At 43.4% G+C, this 25,382-nt stretch overlaps 4 protein-coding genes across 4 annotated transcripts; 2 read left to right on the plus strand and 2 right to left on the minus strand.

The window, feature by feature from the left end:
• Positions 1 to 120: 120 nt before the first annotated feature.
• Positions 121 to 4,900, plus strand: nudt8 (nudix hydrolase 8). Its single transcript, XM_070906414.1, has 5 exons — positions 121 to 236; positions 925 to 1,833; positions 1,914 to 2,046; positions 2,860 to 2,937; positions 4,069 to 4,900. The coding sequence occupies exons 2-5, from the start codon at positions 926 to 928 to the stop codon at positions 4,252 to 4,254; spliced, it is 1,305 nt and encodes a 434-aa protein (XP_070762515.1). The 5' UTR covers positions 121 to 236; position 925; the 3' UTR covers positions 4,255 to 4,900.
• Positions 4,901 to 5,278: 378 nt separating this feature from the next.
• On the minus strand, positions 5,279 to 11,640 carry mfrp (membrane frizzled-related protein). The gene is made up of 13 exons (XM_070906513.1): positions 11,587 to 11,640; positions 9,930 to 10,038; positions 8,868 to 9,005; positions 8,553 to 8,720; positions 8,177 to 8,396; positions 7,433 to 7,563; positions 7,217 to 7,342; positions 7,051 to 7,127; positions 6,806 to 6,954; positions 6,481 to 6,611; positions 5,982 to 6,116; positions 5,666 to 5,793; positions 5,279 to 5,503 (listed from the first exon to the last, which is right to left on the minus strand). The coding sequence occupies exons 1-13, from the start codon at positions 11,638 to 11,640 to the stop codon at positions 5,279 to 5,281; spliced, it is 1,791 nt and encodes a 596-aa protein (XP_070762614.1).
• A 1,149-nt stretch (positions 11,641 to 12,789) lies between these two features.
• On the plus strand, positions 12,790 to 19,263 carry LOC139284967 (complement C2). Its single transcript, XM_070905369.1, has 19 exons — positions 12,790 to 12,858; positions 13,029 to 13,147; positions 13,737 to 13,884; positions 14,047 to 14,232; positions 14,637 to 14,810; positions 15,008 to 15,106; positions 15,237 to 15,379; positions 15,525 to 15,666; positions 15,871 to 16,005; positions 16,178 to 16,282; positions 16,445 to 16,582; positions 17,353 to 17,459; positions 17,560 to 17,671; positions 17,760 to 17,907; positions 18,096 to 18,169; positions 18,335 to 18,426; positions 18,534 to 18,666; positions 18,758 to 18,807; positions 18,898 to 19,263. The coding sequence occupies exons 1-19, from the start codon at positions 12,807 to 12,809 to the stop codon at positions 19,069 to 19,071; spliced, it is 2,331 nt and encodes a 776-aa protein (XP_070761470.1). The 5' UTR covers positions 12,790 to 12,806; the 3' UTR covers positions 19,072 to 19,263.
• On the minus strand, positions 19,142 to 25,330 carry pnkp (polynucleotide kinase 3'-phosphatase). Its single transcript, XM_070905370.1, has 17 exons — positions 25,207 to 25,330; positions 24,548 to 24,594; positions 23,990 to 24,268; positions 23,606 to 23,902; positions 23,332 to 23,411; positions 23,100 to 23,157; positions 22,848 to 22,955; positions 22,681 to 22,752; positions 22,419 to 22,467; positions 21,921 to 21,991; positions 21,612 to 21,704; positions 21,411 to 21,507; positions 21,259 to 21,320; positions 20,920 to 21,029; positions 20,058 to 20,145; positions 19,898 to 19,965; positions 19,142 to 19,767 (listed from the first exon to the last, which is right to left on the minus strand). Exons 1-17 carry the CDS (start codon positions 25,328 to 25,330, stop codon positions 19,647 to 19,649), a joined length of 1,824 nt encoding a protein of 607 aa, XP_070761471.1. The 3' UTR covers positions 19,142 to 19,646.
• Between the last annotated feature and the right edge of the window lie 52 nt (positions 25,331 to 25,382).

The raw sequence follows: 25,382 nt of genomic DNA on the forward strand, positions 1-25,382 counted from the left end.
CCAATGCTATCATCAATAAATAATGTAAATACTCTGTCACACCCCCACCCTATATTTATAAAAACAAAAACTTAGATTTAGATTGTTTTTAAATGGAGGAGCTATGAAATGAGTTTGGCGTCATCACAGCACAGTGAGGGCAACCGTGACGCGCTTGAAGCTACTATGCGCCATCTTGACTAGTGGCAGTCGGCTCGCTGGGCGAGAGGCCAGCTGCCTTTGATTCAACTATTAAGGTGAGTGAGTTTTCCGCTTTCAGATTACTTCTCAATTTAGAAAATGGGTCATTGTCGTGTTTTCTGCTTGCCATTGGCGAAATTTAAATTTCAGCCTCTGGATACGACATTAACCTAGCTTTGTTTTTTTGCTAGTTTATGCTAATGCCTTAGCAGGCTAGTTAGCCTACGTAACACTTCGACAGCTGATTTCCGAGCCAAAGAAGATCTTGACGACTACTAAACCAGCTCTTGATAGTTTTAGTTAGTAGCGAAGAAGCCACAGACCTGATACTTAACGTTATATTGTCATGGTAGCTAACGAAACTCAGCTAACTAGCAGCTGTAACAGTTAGCTAAAAAGCCAAAGTTTGACAGCGATGGGACTCGCAGATAAGTTGACCTCAAACTGTAACAAACTTGGGGAGTAATAGCTGAACTTTGTGGGTTTGAAGAATTGAAGCTAAGATGGAATAAGTTTTCCGGATCTGTACCAGCTGTGGGCAACAGTTGAAGGTTACGTGAACAGTGGTGATTAAGTGTTACGTTTGGATAAACCTCTGAGCTCAGACCAGCCGGGTTGTGACCAGCTCGTGTTTACACTCCTCCTCTGCAGGTGGAGTCAGGTGTGAGATAGAAAGGACTTCACGTGCTGTCTGATGAGCACAATCATTGACAAGACGTTGTATGTTTCTATTTCTTTCTGTAGGATGTTTAGGGGACCTCAGATCCTGGCTTGGTCTTGTCCCATAAGGCCATTCGTGCTGCTGAGAGAATCCCACCTCTCTGCTTTCTCTGAGCACACTGGGGCTGGATGGCAGGTTGCGAGAGCGGTGAGGGAAAGAAGATATGAAGGGATCGATGGAAGTAAGGAGAGGTCATCATTGTCCACAGAGACTGTATCCTGCACAACACAGCTGTCTTTATTTAGCTTGGACTGTGATAATCACCAGCTGAGAGAGGCTCCATTGCAAAACCTCCTATCCAAAGCCATTTTGTCCAGCCATCATCACCCCCCTCAGGTTTCTGCCTCTGCAAAAGCCAGACGAGCGTCTGATTTTTGGAAATGCACTGAAGTGGAACATTTAGGTCAAAACCTCAAAGCTGTGAGCACTTACCAGGACTGTTTAATCAACGTAACTTGTCTTCAACCCCGGAGAAGGCCTTGGGACATTGGCCAACCTTCACTCAGTTTCACCAATAAGACTCCGTGTAACTTTCTTCAAAGCCATTTATGTTACAGACAGCACTTTATTAGACCATTCAGCTTGTCGACACGTACGGCATGGATTTTGAACCACTTTCACAGTAGACCACAACCCTCCAGCCTCTCTTTTCACCAAACCAGAGCTGCTCATCAGGCTGCCCCTCATGTGGCAGACGCCTGGAGAGACTGTTTATCCTTGGAGAATGAAAACAGGTGTCGACAGCACCTGAGGCCCAACTTGAAGCTGTACAAGGTGGACAAGGAGAGAAAAGGGGCGAGTCAGAGCCAGGAAAAGAACCAGGGAAAATGGGCCTCAGTCCTGGTCTCTCTCTGCTCTGTGGAGGGGGAGCCGGCGTTTCTCTTCACTCTGCGCTCCAGCACACTGAAGGGCAGACACAAGGGAGATGTCAGGTGAGTGGCAGGCTGGAAACAGGCTACATTGTTTTGAAATGGTCAGTAGAGCTCTGTATCTCATTTCCAATCATTTGTAGTTTTGCAGGAGGAAAGAGTGATCCCTCAGACAGAGATGTGGTGGCCACAGCATTGAGGGAAGCCAAGGAGGAGCTGGGTGTTAATGTGGCAACAGAGAGAGTGTGGGGCATCCTAAAGCCTCTCAGGGACATGGTGAGTGCAAGTGCTGTTATGTCTTTAAGGGATTAAGACATATAATGAATGGGTGAGCTGAACTCACTGCACGCTCCTTTCATGCGCCACTTGATGTAATTTTTAAGGAATTGATTTGATGGAATTTTTACTGTTTATGAATCTATGGCAGGCATTGTAAAACCGTGGCTCTATGTTGGGGAAACACATCTATTTTGATTGCAAAAGTTTTCTTCATATTTCATTTTCATTAGCTTTGAAAATGGGTTATAAAGTCTTAAATAGGGCTGCAAATAACAATAATTTAAATCATCAATTAGTCTGTCAACAGTTGTGTTGATTGATCTTTCAGTCTATAAATGTTGATGTGTGAAAAATAATGAAAATAGTAAATAATGCTCATCCCAAATTCCAAGAGCTCAAGATAACATTATCAAGTTGCTTGTTTCGTCTGACCAGCAGTCTAAAACCCAAACATATTAAATTTACAAATTGTTATTGAGAGAAATCACTTGATTATCAAAATTGTTTCTGGTTAATTTTCTGTTGAATGACACCTCGATCAATTGATAAATTGTTCCAGCGCTAGCCTTAAATTTAGCATGATTAGGCCCACAGACGCTTCTGTTTATGTCCACTACTATACAGACTCGGCTTTGTGATGAAGTTAGGCCACAGATGAATCTTGTCTTCATAATAGATAAATAAAAAACAGTCAGTTGTTTTGTGTCACTTATACAGACACTAATCATGATTAAAACAAGGCTAAACAGTTCGTGAATTATAAATCTGTGTCTGATTCTGACGCTGTTTGTGTCTTTTGTCTTCCACCAGTCAGGGATGATGATTGCTCCTGTGCTGGCTAACCTCGGTCCCCTAGAGGAGTTGTCCTTCAAACCAAACCCTGGAGAGGTACAGGCATCCTATTTTTAGCACTTCCTATATTCTGTAGCTACTTGAAATGGGCTGGTTTCCACGTTTAAATGACTGGAGGTTTTGTTTTTGGACATGGTGGAGATGGTGGTTATGTATTTATTAAGTCATGTTTTATACAGTTTATGTCAGTGATTTTACTACTAGCAGATAACAGATTTTAAAAAAAATGTCTCTCTTTTATAAGTCTGGCTCACCATAAGTGGGGGATAAGTCTGCCATTGGCCGACTATTTCAGTCGGCATTCTCCTCCCCTTCCACTATTTCTGTGTCACTGTCAAGGGCACCGTCGCTGCTTCCTGGGCTTAGCACCGCCTAAGACGACTGTGACTGGTTTGAAAGAATACAAACAAGACAGAGTGTTTTTTGCCCCCTTTACCAGAATGATAATGGGTTCAGCCAAACCTTTCTCCAGCACTGGCACACCCATGTCACACCACAATCATACCAGATCCTAATATACACTAGAGGGATATTATGGTCCGTTTACTTATAGTATTTTCATGCTATAGCACTTTCACCGATGGTGGCCACGGGTCAAAGTTCTTAAAAAGTATTAAATTCTGTTTGGGAAGGTCTTCAATATTTATTTATTGAAGCATGGTCTAAAATTCACTCCAAATGAATTACATGTATTGTCAGTTGAAAATTATAAGTAAGGCAAAATAACAATAACTGGTTGAGTAAAAAAAAATCAAAATACGTTTATTAGTGTGACAAAATTGGCATTCTACCTTGATATAGCCTCAGTTCAGAACTTCTTGAAGTGATTAATATCATTAAGGACAATTATATTTTTGTCACACTAATACACATATTTGGCCAAATGATTTTTAACTCAACCAATTGTTGTCATTTTGCTTTACTTTTGAACTGACAATGTAGGCTTTTACTCAGACGAGAATTTGCCTATATTTTCACATTTGATGTTTATTTTTATTGCAAAATTGGCCTTGAATTTAATTAAACGGTGGCATTAAAGCATTAAACTTGCTGATACATGTAGACACCCTGTTTCTGTCTTTTTTAAATTAGCAACAAATAAATACAAATCAATAGACGAGTAAACAAATGACCAAAGTTGTAAACCTTTTTCTGTTTCCGTCCCAGGTGGAGGAAATTTTTACCCTGTCCTTGTCCCACTTGTGCAACCCTCAGAACCGTGGCTACACACACTTCCGCACAGGTGACAAGTACGGATACACCCTTCCAGTATTTCGTAACGGGAAGCATCGAGTGTGGGGCCTGACTGCCATCGCCCTAGACTACACCCTGAAACTCATTGTCCCTCTGTAGCAGCTCAGTCACTGTTACTTAACCGTTTACGGCACACACACACACACACACACACACACACACACACACACACACAGTACTTCATCACAACTATCATGTAACTCAGATTTGATTATGACAAATGTGCAATCAAACTTTGTGTCGGAAAATCATGTCAGGAATCGGCGCTAATACAAAATATTTTCATTCATCCACTCTCATTCATGAAGGTGAATTCCCTCTCTGGGAGTATCACCTCGGGTGTATAAGAATCTATTGAATGAAGTATAAAGATGGCGGTCACTGATGAAGAACAGCTATGAAGTAACAACATAAAGAAGCAGTGCGAATACTTTGTTATACCTGATTGATTCTTACCTCAGTATATATAAATATATATGCTGCTTTATTTTTAAATGCTTACAACTCCTCCCACCAGTTACCAATGAAATGGATTTTAGTTAAATCAATCAATCGAGATAACTTTTGACATGAGTTTCACATGAGGCTTGTGTTTGTCCCGTTTTTATCATGTCGGCACAGCGAAGCACAGCATGAGTCCATGATTTCTGCCCATTTTATCTGGACTGTTAGAAACACTGAAATGATGTAAGCACATCATGTGGTGTGTTGATGAACAATGCAATAAAGGTTGTTTTTAAAGGTATTCTCTGTATTAATCTTTTCTTCATAGGTTAGATCTGTTTTACACGATTGACATTAAAGCAATAAATAGTGAAAAAAGACAACTTACAACAGCTTTCTATTGGAGAAAAACGTCTTAAAAGTAGCTACTGTGCCACAATTTTTGGCATGCACCACAAGCTTTATAGGGGGAGGGTTTCAGTCATGCTACAAGTCAAACTGATTTCTACACAACTCTTGAATGTTGATCTGAGTCCAGACAATTAGTCTCCAGCTCTGTGAAATGCCGGCCTCTCGGTCCTCAAATACTGTTGCAAATCTGGTGTGTAATGTTCTCTGAAAAAGCAGACTGGGATGGAGATGATCATCAACACAGCAGAAACTTCAAACTCTTGAAGTGTCAAGGCAGCGAGCACTCCATGGGGTCTTGTGAGTCAGGCAGGAGGTGGCAGTTGAAGGGCCAGCTGAAGGAGAAGAGATCCAGGGCTTGGCTGCATTGCTGCTCAGCAGAGGAGCAGACTGAGCGGCAGGGCTGGAGGACGCCACCCTGAGGGCTGCACTGGGGCAGAAACATCCCACACACCAGCCTCCGCAAGGGCTCGAAGCACGCCAGCTCCATCAGCACCTGGACGACAAAACGGAGAAACGGGCAGCGTGTGAGGTTGAATGTCTGGCTTGTGCAGTTGCTAAAAGAAGTTTGTGTGTTCGTGCTTCCCAGGAGCCCCACTTCTGAAGCTCATACAAAAGCAGCAAGAAAATATAAGTAGGTAACGAAGGTAGCTTTTACCCGGTACTGTCGCAGGAGTGTGGCAGCTTCTCTCTGATCAGCAATGGACAACCAGATGTTTGGGAATGAGGTGAGGTTGTAGCTGAGGCCTCGACACATCTCTACCTCTATGAACTCACACGATGACGCTGAGGGCATGGAGAAAGGAAATCATTCCTATTCTTATTATACACGTTCACACAAATCCTCTCTGTCCTGCAAATGTTTATTCTGAAAGGGTTTTATTTTTAAAAAGTGATTTCAACATAAAAACTCTGGACACAAAAACAACTGTGACTCTCTAGTGGGACTCTGATCGGGGTCAGAGATAACTCACTAAAGGGAGGGTAGGTGGAGTTGCCACAGCCCTGTTCGTCTGCTCCGTCAGGGCAGTCGTTCCATCCATCACACAACCACTGCTGCTGAAGACACTCCCCTGTTCTGCAGGCAAACTGGCTGGGACCACATGTCCCTTTTAATAAAGAAGAAAACACACAGGAGAGGGTTTAAGAAAGCCAAAAGTGACGTGAAGAGCGATGGAAGAGGCATAGGAAAAGGAAGAAAGTACTGAAATAGGAAAGAATTTGGGCCTCCGAGGGTTTGACAAAGCATCAGGTATAAGCTGCCAATTTTTGAAGAGTAAATGTAGGTCAGAGAAGAAAGGACAGATGGTCAAAGAGAGGTACGATTTGAAGGAAGAAGGAAGGAGGAAGGAGAGACACAAATGAGACAGGAAGGAAAACAAAGGAAGAGAAGAAAGACGGATCAGAGGCAGGGGGAAAAAACAGCAGCTCTTTGGTTAGATATGAATTAGCTTTACAAAAACAAGAACTCACTGTCCAGTACAGACACAGCCTGGTATGTTGCGTTGAAGCCGCTGTCGGCCACTCCCTCATCAGCCACAAACACCACAGTCATGTGGGGGCCGGAGGAGGTCAGGTCTGGAGGGAAGGTGGTGCCACAAAACCTGAGTCAAAGGTGGAGGACACAGAAGCTGCTTCAGAACATTGTGGTTACATAACTCACATAAAGGAGGGCACACATTCACTAACATACAGGAGTTAAACAACAAGGACAGGATCTTTGAGGCTACAGTTATTGTAACTGAATCTAACACCTGACATGCACAGAATGAAAGATAAAGGCTTTGGTGGTACTCACCTTCCCAGCACTTTTCCAGCCCCAGTATCGACGCTGTCGTGCACCTCCACGTAGTCAAACTCACACACATCCTGAGTCTCCAGGCTGAAGTTCCTGAAGCTCAGTGTGATGACGTGACCCTCCTCAACAGATATATACCATATGCACAACTGACGGGAAACAGAGGAACAAGAGATTAGTGTACGACGGCCCTGTGATAGCCAGTTTGGAGTGTGTGCGGCGGTCTAACGTGGTTGAGAATGTACCTGCTGGTGAGGATAAGGCCTGGGGTGGTTTGGACTTGACATGTAACCGTACGGCCCGGTCTTCTGCCCACCACATTCTGTGAGTAGAAACCAGGTCCATGAGTTCACCCTTGTGTGTCCTAGGGCCTTTTCAAGTGTGTTTACCTTGTGTTTTTAACTTGCTCACCTTTGTGTTTATGGCTGCAGTTTGCCTCATCTGTTTGGTCGTGGCAGTTCGGATGGCCGTCGCACACTGACACGGGCAGCAGGCAGCGACCACTGTCACACATGAACTCTTCTCTGGAGCAGCTCTCTGAGAAAACACACAGTAGATACATGCACATACATTCAAATGGGAATGGGTACATGTATTAAAACACACACACACACACACACTACTGACTGTGTGCAGGAAGTATGGCCCTGTACTGTGCAGTGAAGCCGCTGCCTGTGATGCTGCCATCAGAGCGGAAGGTGACCCACACTGTGCTGCTGTTCGTGTTGACTGTCGGTGGTGCTACGTTACCACAGAACCTGCAGGAGAGAACAGACCGTTTAACAATCACAACCTTTTGTTTGAATAATCTGTTTATTTCCCTCCATATTACAGCTTTAGAGTTGCCACGTGAGTCTGAACTTTGCACTATGAGTTCTTTAAAGGATTTGCGAGAAAGTTACGTAACATTTTTTTTTTTAAATTTCACGAATCACGTTACGACACTTTCCACAAATGCAAGCAAGCAAAAAAAGGTCACAGTATTCACATGTACTGACATGTCTCCAAGAAGCCCTCAGTACCTAGAAGTGCTCTCCAATTATGCACAGACTTTTAGCGCCATCTACCAACAATTTAAGGTAATGACATGAACCTCAACAATGTTGCTTTAGGGAGAACATGTATAAAAATGATGCTTAATTGACTAAGTGGGACAAGCCTACAGGTTGAGTTTTGAGGTCTGATTAAGTCCTCCAGACACTTGATTTGGTGAGATAGTATAAACGTATTAAAATAACACTTCAGCTGCTTTTATTCTTCTTCTCCAAAGTGACAGTGAGTGCAACAGACAAATCTACAAGCAACCAAAAATGTGTTGCATCTGGAGGGGAACGTATTTGATTCATGGAGATAGTCGGGGGTCTGACCAACCTGGTGACCACTGATCTCTGTTCTATCTGCTCCTGCACCTCAAGCCAGTCAAACAGGCAGGGAGATGGTCCCTCTATGGTCAGAGAGGACACGTGGATCTGGACCAGGGAGGGGGATGGGACTCGTATTACCCACACACACAGCAAGTTGGGGGGGTAGGAGCCGGGGTGGTTTGGAGAACTGAAACTGCCCTCTGAGTCTGTTAAAACCCCCCCACAGCCTGAGAGACAGAAAGGAATGCCTTGTTTCAGTTTCACAAGAAGGAAAGAAAAAGCCTCCAGATCAAGAAAAGACAACACGACATGACAGACATGAAACTGACAAATGCTGGATGTTAAATTAGAATAAAAATGGCCGTTTTGCTTGAATCTCTTACGTGTTTCAGATGGCGGGATCCTGGCGGGCTGCGGTGCAGCTGTGCTGTCCGGCTGACTTCTGTTAGCAGAGTTTGTGGGTAAAGTATGGGACGCTCCATCTCCTGCACTCAGGAGGTCTGGAGGGCTGGTGGACAGCAACTGATCCTCCACCGCCTGGCCTTTTATCTCTAAATCAGGGACAAAAACACACAGGGTGGAAACATGACATCTTCAGGCATTGAATCTGAATATATAAAATCACTTGATCCCTTTAGATCAGTTTTAGGTATTTCTTTTTGATTGTGATGATGATCTGAGGCGCGGCAGTGACTCACGTGTGAGGATGAGGGCCAGCGCCAGTCCCAGGGCTGCCAACAGGAGCAGGGCAGCAGCAGAGACCACCACCACCCCCCAGCCACAACCCGGGCCCCGCAGACGCATCACACACACCCCAAACAGACCCCAGCCGAGGCCTGAATGACACAGCGCACACACACACAAACGTGGGTATGTGGCAGGACAGAGGAGATATTTATTTTCATGATTTTAACTTTCTGCTGTTTAGATGTTATTCTCTTTACCCCCTTTCATTTAACACCTAATTGGTATTAAAATGACGTCACATGCTCCAAAGCTTACAGAATACTTCACCACGTCAGAAATGACTCCCCTCTCACATTTTACAATGAATCAAAATGGGAGCTAAAAATAAACCAGACAAAATACTGCGGTCACTGTGTAATTTCATTTTATTTTTATTTATGTTTACTCCCAGACATGTATGGTGCTGTTTTCAGTTACCCCTCTGATGCACAACATGGGTCAAAAATGACCTGTGCTCATTTTCAACGGTATTTAGCACATAGCTGAATGTTTCTTTGTAATATCTTTTTAACAAAATGGTGTCTTTTTTTGAGAAATAATTAATTATTTTGATTTTATTATTATAAGTTATTATATTAATTTCTCTGTCTTGCTATGTAATGAAATAGATGTAAACACATCTAACTGAAACTTTCAGACATGGGTCAAAAACAACCAACCAGGATGAAAGTCAACAGTATCATTTATTTTGCAGCAATTCTGACGATGCACAATTAATAAATTGACTGTGACTTTCCAATGTTTGAAAGAAATTTGACTGAAAGATACTTTTAGTCCCTTGTATACGAATTATTAGACATTGCCATGTCTTTCAAACTCTTCACCTCCAGTTTTTAATACAGGTTTTCTTTTATGAATGTATATAAATGACTATCACGATGACGTCATCAGGGTCATTGTCTGGACTTTAAGTGAGTTTAAGTGAAGCAATAATGTCACTAATCCAACACATGTCAAACACACACACACAGCTAATTACAGTTCAAGTTCAGCAAGCTGGTTGGCTGACTCACTAGCTGCCGGCGGTTTGATTGGCTCAGGGGTGGACGAGGATGTCCTGAATCCCTCCACCCTCTCCTCTCGCTCCCCCTCCAGCTCAAAGGCAGGGTTGCAGAACACATTCTGCACGACAGAAAGAAGTGGAAATGAAACTATCTATTTAAAAGAAAAAGGTCATGGAGTCACAGACAAAAGATTAGTGTTGATTTCAAGGCGAGACTGTGTAACTTTTGAAATAATGAATGTCACGTTCTTCCTTCTTCAAATGAAAAGTTGAATTCAAAAGCAGTGAAACACACCTTTACTCATTTAAACAGGCTCAGGGGGGTTGCTGCTACAGCTTTATGTGGTCTGGTATGACCAGTATCCCTTGGTGGCTACTGTTAGCTCATGTTAGCAAACTTTAGATATTGCTGTATTACTGAATCAGTTAGCTAACTTTATTTTGTGTTCATGGTCCCATTCCACTCGCTCTCAGTCAGGTCACCTCATGATGGTGTCTAGACCTGCAGTAGCTCATTTTGTTTCGCCACTTGGGGGCGGCAGAAACAAATTGAGAACACAACATTGACATATCATCACCTTTGTTAGCAAACAGTTGCTTATTTACACACCCAGTAGTTATGGATCAACATTATCATTCATAATTCATTCATTGGAGTCGTGTTTCTGTCCACCTGGAGAATATAAGTCCAGCATTCACTCTTCTTTTAGCTCTGTTTTTGGTCTCTACCAGCTAGTCTCTACCTGTGTCTGTCTGCTGTTTGGTGCTGAGCGGGTCGCGTACTGTGGGTTTTTAGTGCTCAAGCGGTGACAGTGAACCAGAACATTAAAGCCAGAAAATGAGCTGAAATTCACTGTAAAGCTGCGTAAAGCTGCAGATTCAAGTGATGGGATGCCTTCATGACTCCTTTCACATTGAGATCATTAAAATTATTAAAATATGAATTATAGCCGCTTTAAAGCAAAATGACTGAATCCTAGGAAATGTTCAATGTGCAGTCATCTTGTCATCGCTTTAAATACTAACCCATGCTGTTACATTTACACCGATGATGCACACATGAGAGACAAATGCACACAGCTAAGAAGCAGGATTGTTCAATGCAGTTAGAGGTGTTAAATCGTGGCTAAAAGAGAAACAACATTGTATAGACACACCTGGATTTTTATTGTATTGTATTTCTATATCTGTATTGTGTTTTCTTTTCCTTTTGTGTCTTTTTTTTCTTATATTTCATTCTTTCTATTTTAACTTAAAAAAAGGACAGGTGTTATAAATTGGCCTTTTGCTATAAACACTAAACATAATGCATCTGGTGCTTGTGCATAAGTGTACTTTGCAGTTCCAACACTATTGATACGTCCATATCAAACAGAATAAACTGAAACTGTGAACTATGCACACATAGAACTGCCATCGCAGGGTTCCAGGTCCACAAGGCTTGTATTAACAGTATTACCACACACGTACAAGCAAAAACCAATGCCCAGTTATGAGGAAGAACTTTGACTTCATGTCAAATATATATACAAAGCCAGCTATTCAGAAAAAAAATGATGATCAAGTGCTGACCAATCTCCTGCTGAATGTCTCAATAACTCTGAGACCTTTCCCACAATGCAGCACCTTCATTAACAACCATCATCCATCTCGTCATCTTCACTCACCTTATAAATGTCTGAAGAGTCTGAGTACACTGCAACTTGGCTGAGGTCAGACATCTTCAGTCGGCTGTCACTCTGTCAGCGCTCCTCTTCTCAAAGAGCCCGACGCTGTGATAAATACATCAGTGGTGACATTGTGAAGAGAGGGAACGTTACAGATGTTTTCCTGGGTTTTCTTAACATTGTTCAATTTTTGCTCCAACAGTAAACTTCCACTGAAGTGCGGTAAGCTCACGGCCTTCACCCCTCCAGCACGGCAGAGCCTTTTGTTGGACATCCATCAATGTGGTCCAGATCAAAATGAAAAAGCAACACAATATAATTCACAGCAAAGAATGTTCAAACTCCAGTTATCAAAATATCCATGTTTGCTGCTGTTCTTCTGCCTTTTGCCTGTTTTAGCAGCATCAACCTGTATTTCTCTTGTTTTTTGATGGTGTGAGTGGTTACAAAAGAGTTTTAGAAACTCCTGCGCAGTGTTGAATAAAGCCGAGTCAGCTGAGTGGACTGAGCCCCCAGGAGGAGGAGGAGGAGGAGGGAGGACAGGGGAGGGGAGAAGGGGTGAGGGTCCCTGTTAAATCTCTGTATAATCCCCATAATGATCTTTTAAACTCCTAAAATGTTTTATTCACACGCACGCTTGCATGCCCAAACCTGAGCCAGCAGGTGCACAAACACACAAATGCAAAGACATGTGAGCACAACACATCCTTTAAAACCCCAAAACACTGACACAGAGACAGCGCAGTCGGAGTCATTTCGTAATCATTCCTAGTAATTAGGCATCAAAACAACAACAGTGTTCGGTGAAAAAGTGCCAAAGAGATTGTGAGATTTGAAATTGCATTAGTTGCCCAAAGCTGGCTCATGACATTGCACTTGAGTGTCTTATTAGATTTTTATTTAAAAGCTTTGGAGCAGCTTTTTTCGAGGCCACTCTTTGGCTTTAAATGAATGAGTAAATGTAAAAAAATGTCACCAAATGTCAAGAAAATCCTAAAACAAGAGAATCAGATCAAATGAGTGCAACCAAAAGTGAAAGTAAGAGCTCAAATCTGTGTTCTGTCCTAAATTGCTCAACCCCTCCTTCCCAGTTTGGTGCAGTTTTGTATTAATGGGTAATCAGTCATCAAACAAAGCAGCTGACCGCAGGTCAATACAGACACTCTCGCTGTGTTTTCTGTCTCTCAAAGACGCAAACACCACTGATACAGAGTCTGATCATGTATGTCAAGCCCGTACTGTGGATCCTTCTCTTCATCTCCGTCCAGGAGGGTGAGCATTTGGTGTTGCACTCTATCCATTTGTAATGTGTGATTACGTCAAATCTATATGGATCCATATCATACGGCCGTGTTGACGCATGTGTCCGTGGAAGCCTTTTGCTTGTGCGTGCATGCAGAGATGCATGTTTATCAGCAACACTTTTACTGTTTGCGCTCCAGTTTCACTGCAGGACTATGGTACTGTGTATGATTATGAAGACGAGACACACAAGGATCCACAGCCAACCAACTGCTCAACCACAGAGAGCATCAAAGGTGGACATGTCACTTACTCACAGGTAAAAATAACACACTGTACATTAGAGCTGATTAGAGCATTTTAAATGTTTGCTTCTGATGTTTAAAAGACGAATGATTGGTGTAATGGTCACATTAATCTACAGACCTTCATTTTTAATGTACATCACTCAGTATGAGAGGTCACATTTCACACCACAGGGAAGGAGTCCTCCTTTGAGAGTGCATATATGCATTTTCTCAGCTCTGTTGCCCTGATGTAGTTGTTTCTTATGTTTTAAAGGTGAATTGAGATGTAATAATACATTTCATTCTAACAGGCTAATAACAGAAATATAAAACACCGCAAATTACAAGGTGCTCAACCAGCCAGGACTACAGGGACAGATAATGGGTCAAATTGAGGATGATATTAATATTATAGTAATATGTTAGAAACAATAACGAAACAATTAAGTGAAAATAATGCTTTTGCAAGTAAAAATGATAGTCAATGCTGAATTAGGAAGGCCATATTCATGACAAAAAAAAACTAGAAGGTCTGGAAAGTGAAACAAATCAAGCATCTCTTTACTGGAAAGCTCCATGTTACGTAATCTAACTGCAAAAATGACCATGTGTCCTCTGCAGGGAGGGCTGCCGGGCAGTGTGCTGACCTATCACTGTGGCCAGGGGCGGTACCCTTCCCTGGTCAGCCACAGGCTCTGCAGTGCTAGTGGGGTCTGGTCGGCCATGAGATTAGCCAATGGCAGGCCGGTGACGCGGGCCACCTGCAAAGGTAATGTTTTGAATGGGGATGCATTCAGTCTCATAGGTGCACAAGAGGACTCTTGTGTTCATAATGTGAGTTTTCTCTCAAAGCACCTCTCTCTGTTTTCACCCTTCCCTTCTCCTTCCTTCCATCCTCTTTTCTGTCCGTCCATCTCTCTCCCGCTCCCAGACGTGTTGTGTCCGGCTCAGCTCCAGCTGGATAATGGTGACTTCTGGCCCAGGGACCAGTGGCTCCGCATTGGGATGACGCAGAGCTTTTCCTGCTGGGAAGGGTTCACCCTGTATGGGTCGGCCCAGAGGAACTGCACCCTCTCTGGGGACTGGACAGGAACCACTCCTGTCTGTGACAACCATGGTGATGACGGACAACATTGTAAACCTTGCTCATAATAAATCAGGTCATCAGGTGTATTAGAGCCTGTGGTAGATCGAGCATGCCCTAACTAAGCTCACACTTACAGAGGTTTACATTGTAAAGCAGCTTTTGACGAATACAAATAAGTAATCCCTATAAACAGATTTTAATTCTATACAGTGGTTTACTGTGGTTTTGTGTGGTGACAGGTACTCTACTTACTTACTTTTTATGATTCAGTGTTTTGATGTCTTAAAATGCTTGAGTACATCATTTCAAAGTACAACATAATCTTTTCAAAATAAAGTTCTATTCTGAACATGTCGAGCACAAACACCAATATCCTTTTTAAAAAAAATGCTTTTAATATTTTGTTTACCGCCGCCCTCTGTCTTTGAATGCAGCTGACGACTGTAATGACCCAGGGATCCCACCAGGGGCCCAGAGGTCGGCGGGACGGTTTCACACGGGAGACAAGGTGATCTACCGGTGTCAGACTGGTCTGGATCTGCTCGGGTCGGCTGAAAGGGTCTGCCTGGAGAACAGGGAGTGGAGCGGCTCAACACCACGGTGCCAAGGTGCAGAGGGACAGTTTTTATACATCCAATAAGTTGTCTAGTTGTAATTACACACGAAAACAACAGAATATCCTCATTTTAGACCAAAAAAAAGGACTTACAGCAGTTGGGCGTCAAAGCAGTGCCAAAACAGTATCTAGTGAACTATTATATTATGATAAAACATCCATGCATGATATCTTTGTGCTTTACTGCAGGCCCAAATACCTTTGACTCCCCTAGCATGGTGGCGGAGGCCATGGCAGGGTCTCTTGCAGGAGTCATGGATGTACTCTCACCAGACTCCAAAAAGAAAGGTGCGCATAACTTGTCTTATTACAACAACATATTCAGAGCGAGAGAGGAATATGAAGAAGAGCACCTATACCTGAAGTCAACTGCAATAAAAAGTACTTTGTGTGTGTGTGTTTGTGTGTGTGTGTTTAGATGTAAGGATGTCCTTTGGCCGAACCTTCCGCGTGGCTGAAGGCAGCCGTATGAATGTCTACATTTTACTGGACACATCAGGGAGCATCAGAAAGCAGGACTTTGAAATATCCAGGGAGGCCACCATTGCTCTTATCAGAAAGGTCTGTGCCAAATGAGCTTACCTCAGTCGACAGGAGACGTGGGTGAAAGACAGAGAAAGAAATGATCCACATTGGTCTACTAGTTTGTCTGCCATCGTATCTCAGTGGGTGTGATACCTTCATGTCCTCTTCATTTCCCCTCTAGCTGGACAGCTACGAGGTACAGTTGAAGTTCCACGTGTTGTCATTTGCCAGCAAGTCTTTAGACATTGTAGACATCACAGAAGAGGATACAAGTGGTAGCGCAGAGGACGTCATATGGAGTCTCATGCAGTTTGACTACCATAGTAGGACTCGGCTTGTTATCCCTTCATTCATTTGCAATATTAATTAATTTAACGACTATATATTTTTATCTCCTGCGGGGTGATCTCCTCAAGTAGACCTTAATCATTACAGTACGCTACAACCATAGTGCACCAATGTGCTCAACAGTTCATTCAATTTCTTTTTCAATCATCTAATCTTTTGCATTTTGTTTTCATCTGCAGGCCATGGGAGTCAGACGGGCACCAACCTCCACGCTGCCCTGGACCGTGTCAGTGAGGTGATCGCCTTCTTTAAGCAAAACAGCGACAAGAACCGTTTTAATGAGACTCAGAACATCATCATCATAGAAACAGATGGTAAAGACACAGGAAATGTCTCCCAAACTCGCAACAAAGCATCTGTTGAGCATCTCCAGCTCATGCGAATCTTTTCAAACCCATTAGAGCTCTTTGAATATTGGAAAAGAAGACCCTTAGAGGAGCCTCATCTTCAGACGTTCATTCCCTCTTTATGTCTTTCTGCTGGCAGGTTACTCTAACACAGGCACCAAGCCTCAGGTTGCCCTGGCCAAGATCCGGCATCTGCTGGGCTTCCACAACATGTCCAACGATCACACAGACGAGACAATGCTGGGTATTATGACAAAAAAAAAAATCAAAAATAAAATGTTCTAATACACCATGTATAGTATTTACTTTTTAACTACTTGAGTGCAACAGCTCCTGCATCACCAAAATGACCGGCTGTCATAAATCAGGCATGCAAGGCAAATTTTGTTTTTGTGTGCGTTTTCAGATGTCTATGTATTTGGCATTGGGGAAGAAGTGAAGAGAGATCAGTTGAACTCCTTCGCCTCAAAGAAACGCGGCGAGAGGCACGTCTTCGTTCTCAAAGACTTCAAAACACTGGGACAGGTGTTCAACAGCATCATTAGTAAGAAGTAATTAGAACTCTAAGGCACAAAAAGCTTGTGTGTTTTCTGATTTCAACTGTCAATATATCAGCAGAACATTGAATTTTGGCAACATGAAAAAAGAAAAGTATAATACAAAAAAAATGTACAAAAATATGAGCAGTTTTCACACTAGATTTAAAGGTCCCATATTGTAGAAAGTGAGATTTCCATGTCTTGTTTGATTATAAAGCAGGTCTAGGTGCTGTATAAATACTGTGAAAGTATCAAAACACTCTGTCTTTAAACGAGCCGTCAGGACTTCCGTGCGGTTGTGATGTCACAACTATACAGTCACTGCACTCAGTCACGCCCCCCAGCAGGTCACCTGCTCCAGGCACAGCACACCCACCAAGTACAGGGATGCTCATCCACCTGCTCAGTCTGTCGAAAACGGCTTGAGAGAGGGTGAACTGAGGGGCTGCATAAAGGGCCAGTATAACTGTGAATCATGCAAAGAAAAAAATATGAAGCTGAAATGAGCATAATATGTGATCTTTAAAATCTAATAATGCAATGTTGCTTATTAAAAGTTAATACCAATATTTAAGGCTTTTCACACTGACCTATGCCCCAGGCTAAGGGAGCTGTTAGCCCCAGGCTAAGAAAGCTTTCACACTGGCGCAATCCAAATGGGCTAACCCGGACTTTAGCCTAGGGCTTGTTGGGTTAGCCCAGAGTTTGCAGGGTTTTCCCCTGAGAATCGACTAAACACGGGAAGTTTGAAAAGCCTAAATGTTTCATAATACAGGTGACAAGACTGTGACGATGTGTGGGGTAGCTCAGGAAGCCATCTCTGACACACCGGAGAAGGATAAGTCAGTCTACACCAAACCCTGGCACGTCACTGTGACAACGGTGAGAGTCAGTCACTAAGATCATAATGCATATTTCCTCTCCCCCCCATCTGATATTTTAGAGTGGATTTTCACACATTAACACTTTCCTTCCCTTATAGTCTATGACGTGTTTTGGATCCATTGTGAGCCAGAACTGGGTCCTGACAGCTGCTCACTGCTTTGCCAGAGCGAGCACGGACGAGGTCCCTCAGCAGGTGCTCATACAACATGGTCAGTGTCTGTTAATTACAGCACTACATTGTAGAAAACAGCAGCACCCTTTAATGTTGAAATAACAAGCAGCTTCTTTGGTTCCCAGGTGAGGGCACAGTGATTCCCAAGAATGTGATCATGCACCCCAAGTACAACACCAGAGCACTCAAACACAAAAATGTATCCGAGTTCTATGACTACGATGTAGCTCTGGTACAGGTGAACAAGAGTATCCCGCTCTCCTGGAAAGCCAGGTGAGACACTCCGGAGAAAAGATGCTTAACTGTTAGCCACCAGGGATACACACATCTAACCTAAGACGTGTGTGGGCAGTGACTTATATTTGCACCCTTGTGTAGCTTAGAAAAGGGGAAAAAACATATGCAACTACTATAAATGCTCCTGAGTTTCAGTGTTGAGTATGCTGTATGTTATACGACAGACCCATCTGCTTGCCATGTACCGTGCCGGCCAGCCGGGCCATGAAGAAAATCAACTCAACCTGTCAGCAGCACAGTATGTGACCTTTTGACCTTTACACTACACAGAAGCATTCATATCTTTAAGAGTATGCAAGGTTTCCACATCATCCCTGTTAACATAGTGTTAATGATATATTAGAACTCCAACTAAAAATCCTGAATACAGTAAATTCTCAGTAAAATGAGTGTGTGTATTCAGGGAAGGAACTGCTACCACACACGGAGACCACTGCCTTTTTCATCCATAAGGACTCCAAACGCAAAGAAACACATATTCACACAGAGAGTCAGGTGAGCGACAGTTGACTGTAGGCGTCTCTCATGCGGATACTCAACAATGTGGAGGAAATAGCTGTTTTATTACGAGTGTCGAACTGTGACTGATTTCCCGTCTCCAGAGGCAGAGCTGCGTGGAGAAGGCGATGCAAACACTAGCAGAGCCCACCGATGTGACTTTGGATGAGTATATAACCGACAGATTCCTCTGTTCTGGGGGATCCTCGGGATATCAGGATGCGATCACCTGTAAAGGTCTGGACTCTGCACTTACCGCATCATAGCCACCACAGTTTGACCAACACGGGATTCACATTGCAGTTACATGTCGTCTCTTTTTGTAAAGGCGACTCTGGTGGATCCCTGTTCCTGCAGAAAAGAAAGCGCTACTTTCAGGTCAGCAAGTTTCTCACTTTAAAAAACAAAAAGCCTCATAACACACTGCAATCGGCATCACTGGAACAATTCTCCTGCTTTCATCTCCAGGTGGGGGTAGTGAGCTGGGGCACCACTAATGTATGCAACACACTCAACCCAGCTCTGAGCTCTGACAGGCCGCCTCCTGATGCTCGAGACTTTCACATCGACCTGTTCAAGATAATGCCGTGGCTGAAACAGCATCTGGGTGGGGAGATCAAGTTCCTGCCTGAGTTCGACTGAGAATAATCAACCAGCCGAGATCTCTTCGGATTAAGCCGCAATAACACAAAGCAGAATGCAGAATTCAATACTGATTTCCAAAGCTTTATTGTCAAATGGAATAACACTGATTTTTTTTAGCTGTGGTAAGACGTTTGTTAGACATTTTGTTAACAAATCACACACACAACATAAAAAAGTTCTTCTTCTTGATTTCTCGCTGTGTTGTTTCTAAACTCAACATGTATAACACGTGCATAATCTGTTCCTGAGGTACATATATAATGGAAATATATCTGTACTCATATGAATACGTTGAACTGTTAGATAAAATACTTGAAAGGAAGGACCTGATTGGGAGCTGCAAGTCTAGTTAACAGGTCTTACTTTGCAGTTATGCATATACACAGACGTCAGTGAGGATCCCATACAGACGGCCCATCAGTTGAAACAGAAAAACATGCCGGCTAACATGGTGTGTTTTTCTAGGACTGTTGCTTGTTGGTTGGATCTCACGCCGCAGCTGCTTCACTGTCATCTGTGTATTTTCTGTGTCAGTGTGAAAGTCAAAAGCTGTTAGAAAGCCAGCTGTCCAATCAGCCCTCAGAAAACAGCCGGAATAGGATTTCTGATTGGCTGTCCTTGAAGTTCGGGACAAAGTGGACCTGGAGGATCTCGGAAAATCCCTCAGACAGAGCAGGAGCCACAAAGTGTTTCCTGTCCAGAGCGAGAAAGCCAGATTAGAGAGGCCAGTACCAGAGCTAGTACAAAGAAGTGTTTTCAAAACCCACAGTTTCAGATTTTCATTGTGTGAGAAGAAAGTATTGTAGTAAGTATTCTTTCTTACTTGTAGCTGTGGAAAACCATGTCATTGACCTTAGCGTGTTTGCTTTCTGATGGAGCCATCTCACGAAACTGGGAACAACAATAAAAATACTTAGTCACCACCAGCCAGGATAAAACAAAACACAGAGTAAAGAGAGACAGAGTGGAGAGGTGAGTCATACTCTGTTGTTGTGTTTGGCTTGCTCCAGAGAGGCTGAGAAGTGGAAACAGCGACAGGGCACTCCTGCGGCCTTGGCCACGTCCACATATCTGGAAAATGCACACAGAACATTGGTTACACAAACATAATGCCCATACAAGCAGCAGGCAGCAGTAGGAGTATATTCATAACACAAAATACAGCAACAGGAGCATACAATTAGTACACACATTATTAAATGCACCCTTTAGAAAAAGGCTACGACTGTGGCAATGAAGGTAATATAGTCTGTTACAATGTCTCTGTGCAATATACTGCTGTGTCTGAACCAGGTTAAACGGTTATAGAGATGAATAGCATGGGCCAAAAGTGTTCCTCATACGCTGACGTTCTACAAGGGTAGAAGTGTTACATGTAAATCGGGATTAATCAATTAAATAATTCATCATTATACCTTACTATACTAAAAAGTGTAAATGTGTTTGGCTATTTGCAGAAAAATGGAAGCACTTAGTGACAGAGAAGAGAAGGATACATCCAGTTACTGCAAGAAATACAGCTACTCGGCAACAAACCTGCGTTGCATGATAAATAGTCCACAAGACATATGGTTATAACAATTACTAGCCCCCCTTAATTGCAGTTACCAGACATGGAGTGGTAGATTCATTCTGCTCACCACGTTGCTGCAGAAACTGATGTCTCTGGAATACAGCACTAAATTCTTCAGCTGCAGCTTGTTTAAGTGATCTCATATCCTGAGCTCATACTTGCAGTGAGCTTGAATCATTCCTTCCAGGTGTTTGTCTTGTGTGTCCTGTTTGCATAAAGGTGTACCCTGCACACTGAAACATGACACACACACACAGACATGTGTGCTTTACCGTTTGCGAGACTCTGGGTCTGCGTTGGTGTTGTCTACGGCGGCGCTGCGGCCCTCTTTCAGAGCGCGCTCACATGCTGACACGCAGCTCTGCCACGAACCGAGCGTGTCCTGATACACAACAAAAGGTGGGTCACAACACGTCAGGGAAGACTTTAAGGAAAGGGCTCAATAACAGATTAACATTATTCATGTTGTTAGTTCATCATCATTACAATAATACTATCAAAGTGAACCAAAAACTCCTTCTATTGTTGACAGTTAACATATATAAAATGTTCTGGCTGCATTTAGAGGTGGAGCCTTGCTGGCTGCACCCTGCTCATTAAAGTCCACTCACCCTGTTGACATACACATAGCCTTTTGGAATGATGTGGGTGTGGAAGAAAGAGGATTTACCCGCTGTGGAGAAAGGGAGGAGGGAACAAGATCAGAATGGTGTCAGTGGGAGGGGAGATCAGAAAAGGTGACACACCGTCCTCTTTCTCTTACATGCAGGGAAACCCACGGCAACAATGACTTCTGTCTTGCTGGAGGTGAGAGAGGCAGACGGTGGGTCGTACAGCCGGGCAGTGGAGTCAACCTTCCTCTGGAAGAACAAAAATACAGACACAGACCAGACCCACAAATGTATTCTCATAGACTGTAGAAAAAACAAAAACAGTGCGCAACCAGTATGTTCATTGTACTCACAGGGTCAAATTTAGGCAGGCTGTAGGGGGCGCTCTTCCAACCCAGGAAGTACTCCTCTGGAGTGTGGAACTGCAGCCCAATGTTCAGAGCAAACTAGAAGAACAAGAAGAAACACAGTAACTGGTACGCAACGCTCTTATTTCATACATTTTGTGCACCTTATCCCATTAAGATAAAATCAAGAAACATCCAGAACATACTCAAGACCTATTTGATGAGATGACACATAAGAACACAAATTAGCAAAGACAACAAGTCAAGACAGGAGGAGGAGGAGTGGCACAAAGTGGTAAAAAGAAGGTCTCTTACCAGTCGGTCACTGCAGGAGAAATCCTTCTTCTTCTTGCCTGGAGCCCAGTTCTCTGGCCTACCTGCAGCATCTGTCCATAGAGGTAAAGTCAGCTGTGTGTGCATGTTTGTGTGTGTGTTCTTATACTTTCTGGGGATCAAATGTTCTTAAAGCAGTCGGAAAAATTGCCCCTCCAAGGCAAACGTTTGTTGCATTTCTGCACATTGAAGATCATTTCTGAGATTAAGACCTGGGCATCCTGTACAGGTTTAGGTCTAGCTTTCAGCATTAAGGGTTAGGGATTAGGATTTGGGGAGATTTCAGGTAGTTAGGCTGATCATGGTTAAGATTTGGGATCATTTTGGGATTTAGGGAAATAGGATTGAACTAAAAGTTTGGTTTTCAAAATGTAGATGAATGCTTGTCTGTGTGTGCAGCTCTGCGGTCAGATAACTGAGAACACACAGCCACCTGTAAGTATGGGATGTTAATCACTATGGCAACACCACTTCACTCACCTCCTACATATAAACTCTGTGTCTTGTCAACAGTCACACCATCATTAGCCTGAGCAGGAAACACACATGCAAAGACACATAGTTAAAATTAGAACAGACTGTTTATTGTAGACAATGCTGTGAGGAGTGACTCCTATGACTCAGCTGAATCAGTGGACAGTAATTCATACATTGTACTGTCTGTCTTAGTGCACATACTGCATACGAGGTGTGGTTCCTAAATAATATGGGTGTGTTTCCATGTTTCTTTACTGACATTTACCTTCTCACACAAGTGATTCCACATTCCCATCACGGGTTTCCTGTAGATACCAGGACCGGTTGCTACAAACACCTGAGACACAGACAAGGAGAGGGTGCAAACATCAGGTTTTTTTTAAGACAGTAACTAAGGAGAGAAACGAGAGACAACCTACAACACTGGCCAACCTGCACAGGTAGCTGCAGCTTGGTGAGGACGTCTTCAACTTTAGACTTGAAGACTTCTGGTCTCAGTTTGCCTTTAGCGATCCCCATCTGGTTGGTGAAGAACACCACCTGCAGGAAGAGAGCAAGGGTAGACTAGGAAATCCAGTGACAAACACTATCAGAGGACATACAATTCAGTAATATTTAACTGGATTTAATCTCGCAAATTTCACTAAACATTATTAGCAACTGTTGCATTTAGCTCCCTCCCACCTTGTATCCTTTTTTTAGCAGGCTGGCCAGTCTTGGCTGAATCTCAGGGAACAGAATCCTGGTAATTAAACACAAGGACAGTTACAACAAACTCTGTCGATGTGAAATATAATCTGTAATAGCCACCGAGCTGGAAACACAGATCTGAAAATCAGGAAGAGGACCGTCATTTCTCACAGCTCTTAGCTTTAGCAAACGGTTTAAAATGGAAAGTTCAGGAGTGCAGACATACTTCCAGTCATCTGGTGCGGTGGGAAAGACTTTGCCAGACTTGGTGGTGATGATGCAGCCATCTATGTCAAAGCCAGCAATCTGGAGAGGATAAAAAGAAAAGGAAATGTTCAGACCTTTGCACATTAGCTGCATGATCTCACCACCTCCAAAATGGGGAACACACCTCCAGATCGACACTTGAACTTCATTACCCATTACCCAGATCAGAAAACAGTAAATTAATGTCACAAGCCCCTTTTGGTATTTAAATGTCTCGTTGAAACTGGTCCCACCTTGTCACTCCCTTTGACTCCAGCTGCAGTGTAAAGCAACAGGTTGCCTATCTGCTGCCAGCTGCTCTTTAGACAGCCCTTTGAAGATGATGACGAAGACGAGGGCTGGGTGCTGTTCCTCCTCACTGCCATAGACTTCTCTGCCATCTCCTGCAGCTGCTTGAGCTTTTCCTCTGCCAGTCTCTCCTCCTCATCCTCGTCCTCTTCCTTCACCCCTCTATCTGAGGCCTCCTCATCTCTTCTCTGGCGCTTCGTCTCACGGTGCCCCCTCTCTGGGCTCAGTCGTCTTTTAGATGGCTGAAAACGAAAAATAAATATACGGTCTCATTGAATTTCACCTTCGTCGTTGTAACATTCAACACAACGAACAAACAAATGTGTTACCTTTATGGGAGAGGTAGAAAAGAAATCCTTGATACTGCGCTTGGGATTTGGACTCGACTGTGCCTCTCTTTCTTTCCCGTTTCTTCCTCCCTTTGTCTTATCTGTGGCTTTTAGTCCTTTCTGTGAAGCGCTGGAGGCCGTTCCGTTTGAGCTCAGGGAGAAGTGCAGTTTAAACGGATGGTTCTGGTTAACCAGGTAGAGGGTGCCTCCATGAGTGAGTTTACCAGACTGGCCTCGGCCCAGCTTCTCACCGTCCAGGAAACTGGGATTGGGACCCAGCTGTGGAAGAAAACAGGACATGCATGGACATTGGACAGCAGCCTTTACATTGTTATTCTACAGGGTGTAATATAACCAGAGGGGGTCTTGGCAGTGAGGTGTGCTGTTTTGAGGCATGATAACTGATGTTTTGACTGTGTGGTGCCAAATATTAACTCTCTCTGGTGTTTGTCGAGCGCAACCTGTCAGCGGCGTTTCTCTAGCCTGAGAGTTTCACAGGGAGACTAACCGAATTATAAACTGTGACACTGGGCCGGGCCGAAGTGTTTGTTTTCATACCTGAGTAACCACCACATCCTGGTCTGCATAGCAAGCCACCGCCTTCACTGAAAGAAACACACAAAGGAGTATTACCCTCACATGTACTCACAGACACATTTCAAAGAGTACATTCACTTAGAGCTGAAACGATTCGTTGACTACTTGACAACAGTTTTTATAATTCACAGCTGAAGTCACTTTTTTTCCAGCAACAATGCAAAAACAAGCTGTTTGCATGTTCAGTTTCCATAGTTTTCTGACATTTTATAGACCAGAGGACTACTCGAGAAAACAGATGTCAGATTAATCAATGATGAAAATATTCATTAAATCTCAGAGATGTCTCTGATGATGACACATTTCTGCCCCAGTTTGATTTGGTGATACACTCCAGGTATTATATGCACAGTCACAAGAATGACATCAAAACTATTTGCCAACTATTTTGATAATCCGGTCGTTTTTCAAGCAGAAAATGTAAAACATTTGCTGGTTCCAGCTTCTTAAATGTGAAGATGTGCTGCTTTTCTTTGTCGTCCATGACAGTAAATGAGGAGTCTTCGGGTTTTGGACTGATGTGTTGGACAAAAGAAGCAAAGTAATCGATAAAAATTTAAACTGGTAAATTCGGTGGACAGGTGACCCGCACGTGCAGTTGGTGTCCTACTTTCCCTCACCCTGATGCCTGGAGCATTTCTTGTCGGCGACCCCGGTGTCCGGACCCCGGCCCAGAATCACGGCTCGGCCATCCTCCAGAGGGACCCGAGGAGCTCCGGAGGCGCCAACCAGCATGCAGGACATCTGAGCGGGCGACCGTCGCTCTAACGTGACGTTAGCGTGTTCGTGAGCGACT

Source organism: Enoplosus armatus, chromosome 5 (genome assembly GCF_043641665.1).
Source record: "Enoplosus armatus isolate fEnoArm2 chromosome 5, fEnoArm2.hap1, whole genome shotgun sequence".
Taxonomy (NCBI): domain Eukaryota; kingdom Metazoa; phylum Chordata; class Actinopteri; order Centrarchiformes; family Enoplosidae; genus Enoplosus; species Enoplosus armatus.